General features: G+C 39.7%; 1 protein-coding gene across 1 annotated transcript; it reads left to right on the top strand.

The window, feature by feature from the left end:
• Nucleotides 1-997: 997 nt before the first annotated feature.
• Nucleotides 998-2629, top strand: LOC134634059 (SE-cephalotoxin-like). Its single transcript, XM_063483099.1, has one exon. The coding sequence runs from the start codon at nt 998-1000 to the stop codon at nt 2627-2629; it is 1632 nt and encodes a 543-aa protein (XP_063339169.1).
• Nucleotides 2630-3933: the final 1304 nt, after the last annotated feature.

The raw sequence follows: 3933 nt of genomic DNA, 5'->3' as shown, positions 1-3933 counted from the left end.
AGAATGACCTCATTGTTGTACTTGTGTAGTGGAAACTTCAGGTTTTGTGATTCTGGTTTTCCATGACTGAGTCTTTGACTGAAAAACATGACTGACCACAGGTTGTTCTTTTACCACTGTTGCGAACTTGATATAAAAATGCTGCATTTCACTGGTCTCTGGTCCTTTAAGGTTTGTTTGCATAATGACAATAGAGGGTTGATCACTGTTTCAGAGGTCGAGCAGACATTAATTTTCTAACATGGCCTCTAAAACTGGATCCTCTTGACAGTGAAAGTGTTCTGAGTTCAGCTCTTCAACATTCATATCTTATTATTACAGTAGCTGATTTCTTGTTGTTGAGTTCCTGTTGTCCTGGACCATGGGTTACAGTGAACTCAAAAACAGAAAAATTTGAAAAATATATTACTTCACAATGTTCATCCAATGATGTGAAAATGTTCCATATTTAAAATGTTATTGTTTTTCTCACAAAAACATTTTCCACAGTCGTTTTTACAACACATCATTTAAACTTTGTTCTGAAAATGTTGTTTTGATAAACTTCAAAAATCTTTTCTAACCAAAGATTACCAAAGATTATTGATGATGTTCAGGTTGGTTTCTCCCTCCCCTCCCTCTCCCCATCTTTCTCTCTCTAAATTATAGGTGAGATATGGGAAGGCTCAGACAATAAAAACACTTGAGTGGCCATGGTTCAGTTGATAATGAAGGTATGAAGGTCAGACGTACACATCCATCAAAGGACATGATGTAAATCTTAATGAACTGTCCAATATGGGCTTCATTAGCAGGATACTGAGCTGGTTTTATGGCCCAGTTTCACAAATTTGTCCTGGACAGAATCACAGTCTGTGCACCAAACAAAACTCTCAGTCCGTCAGTTTGAATAAGGAAAACTTCTAGAAAACAGCAGGTTGTGAAGGGAGGGTGAGTTACTCTTCAATGTACAGCATTAAGGAAAATAATCCATTGTTATGTTATCTGTGTTGCAGTCATGGCGTCTCCACAGTGGTCTACCTCCATGCTGTTGGCTTCACTGATCCTCCTTCTTTACTGGACGACCTCCTCTGCTCAGTCACATGACTCCACCTCCAACGACCTCTCAGCCCTCGACAGGTTCAAGAGAATCCTGTCTGAAGACACCAAAGACAAAACAGAAAAAGTCCTAAATGTTGTAAAAGACTCTCTAAGTGTAATGAAAGATGTGTTGGATTCCATTAGAACTGACAATATAGCAGGTGTGTTGAAGGGGATCTCTGGCTTTGCCAGCTTGGCGCCTGGCATCGGATCTCTTGTCTCTTCAATCATTATGTTGGTCTTCGTTTTTATCCCTCAGCGTGACCCGTTGAAGGAAGGGTTTGCTGAGGTGAACAGGAAACTGGACTCTCTCTCCCTCCAGATCTCCAACCTGGCAACAGATGTAGAATGGTTCAACTACGCCAGCGTCTATTCTCAAGATGAGGTCCGCATCCTCAACGCCTGGAAGAAGTTTGAAGAGTTCCGTGAGAACAGTGGGTTGGTAAAAACTGCTGAAGACAGACTCCGACTGGCAGAGATATTCACCAACTACTATGAGAACACAGCAGTTGAGGCCAGTGTGGCCAACCTCTACCATTACCTGACAGTCAACAGCACGTCTCTCAGTGGAAACCTCAACAAACTGCTGAGGAAGAAGTTTAAATGTAACATTGGTGAGATTGGTAAATATAACATATATTTTAGCAGCTTGTTGTGGAGGGGTATGGTACTCAACCAGCTCTACTGGGATCTGATTGGTTTTAGCTCATCAAGAAAACAAGCTGTACAAACTGAGATGTTCAAGACCGTCTCTGCAGCTCAAATATCAGCTGTGAAGTTCTGTATGAAAAACTATACACAGTACATGGAGAAGGACATGAAGGAGATCAGCAATGAAATGAGTTCTGACAACAAAACCGCCATTGCTTACCAGGTGAAAACATTTCTGGACAAAAAGTACAACTGGTATAACTGGGTGGTGCTGGCGTTTAACACAAACCAGAAGTCAAATTTCATCTTGTATGATATGAAGGAGTTCCATTCAGCTAAAGTCATTGTGGCTGTCAGCCCCACCCTGAAAGCAGACAAGTTATTAGAAGACATTTTTAAGAACCTTGGCAATAAATGCTTTAAAGATAAACAATGTGATCAAGTGCCAGAGCTAATAAAACAATGTGTCCATACACTTGATGAGCCTATGGGAAATTATGATCGACTCACAGACTTTGTCAAAGTGACACATGCCACCTATGACGACGACTTTGCTCAGTTCCCAGAACCATTTCATACAGCTAAATGTAAGTGGAGTAAATGGAGTAGCTATACGATTTCAATGTACTTCTCCCGGAGCTTGAGTGTCTGCAGTCAGAGATGTAACAATGGAGGAAAGTGTGAGAAGCTGCTGGACTCCAATGAATGGCTGTGTAACTGCCCAGATGGTTTCTATGGAGACAAATGTGAAAAAATATTTAAAATCAGCGAGTCTCCAGTGGCTGATATAAACCATCGTGTGCCTGACATCAGCACCATTGACAACAAACTGGTCAAGATGGAGTCCAAACTGGAGGAGGTTCTCAAAACTATCAAAGAGCAACGTCCCCGTCAGTAGAAGATAAACCTCAAAAATCAACCACCCATCAAGTGATTGAGCACCTGACAACAGCACTAAACAGTCCAAATATTATCTCCGGACAACCTGCAAATGAAGATGGAAGCAACTGAACATCTTCAGTTCAGTGACATGACTGACAGATGAGATTCACTAGAGCTGAAAATCTGAGACTCAAGTCCTGAAGTTTCCTTTTAGCCTTGTGAGTGTTACATTTCTTGTACAAAGATCCAGATGTTGTGAACACAACTTATTTTAACAAAATCCAAATCTAGCTTACAAAAATTCATCTTTTCAAAACAAGATGTTTTGTATGAACATGATCTACGTTGTGCACAACGATCTCATGCAAACATCCTTTATAAAATCAATTATGATTATCTTGGATCCATATGTTGTGAGTTGTTTTGAGAATTGTCCAGTTAAATCACAACACAACACAACACAACACGACAACATGTGGAATGATCTGCTGTGTGTTCAGACAGTTGAGCCAAAGGAAGAACTTATTACTCAGTGTGGTGACGATGTTAGATTGTTTACATGTTTCACCCTCAGGAGTTTAAAAAAGGCGGTAAAAAGGATCAGCTCTGACTTTACAAAACATCAAAATACTAAAGTAGAATTGTTGCAAAGTTAACAAACCTTAAAATAACCTATCCTCATTGGAAAAATAACATATGTATACAAGAGAATCATTTTCACACAAAAATCAAATGGATTTTTTTTCTGGGATAAGCAGACTAACTTTAACTCACCTGGGAAAGTTAAGAGTTTGTGTGGTCGTCAGGTTGTAAATGTGGAACCAGAGAAAGCTCAGACTCATCTGAAAATCAATATGTGGATTAATAACTGAATAAAACATCAATAAATCAGTTATGATTTACAGTCAATCACAAATCATCATCATCTTTATGTGCTTCACCTCTTTGCTCTTGTCTGTGATTGTAAAAGGAAGCAGATGTCATGTTATTAAAAATCATCTCCAGCTTCAGTCTGAGAGTTTCCATTGTTTCTGTTTGACTTTGAAGATAAAGTGAAGTTTGATTCAAACACATGAAAACAGGAAAAACTCTGATTCTCGTCATTAAAATGAAGAAGTTTTATAATGAGTCATCCTGTCAGTTTTCAGCTCAGTGTTGTTTACTCATAATGAACAGTTTTACAGTATCAGGTCTGTAGTTTGTGCAGTTTGTGGCCTGCAGGGGGCAGCACAGCAACATCAGGCTCCCCTCAGTTCAGCCTGGCAGGCTCACAGCTCCACCAATCAACAAAACGCTGGAAAAATACATCATCACAAGAAC

Source organism: Pelmatolapia mariae, linkage group LG2 (genome assembly GCF_036321145.2).
Source record: "Pelmatolapia mariae isolate MD_Pm_ZW linkage group LG2, Pm_UMD_F_2, whole genome shotgun sequence".
Classification (NCBI taxonomy): domain Eukaryota; kingdom Metazoa; phylum Chordata; class Actinopteri; order Cichliformes; family Cichlidae; genus Pelmatolapia; species Pelmatolapia mariae.
This window is presented reverse-complemented; position numbering and strand designations above follow the sequence as displayed.

Bases quoted from the DNA above. Each gene is read 5' to 3' on its own strand.
- LOC134634059 (XM_063483099.1), top strand. From the start codon at position 998: ATGGCGTCTCCACAGTGGTCTACCTCCATGCTGTTGGCTTCACTGATC.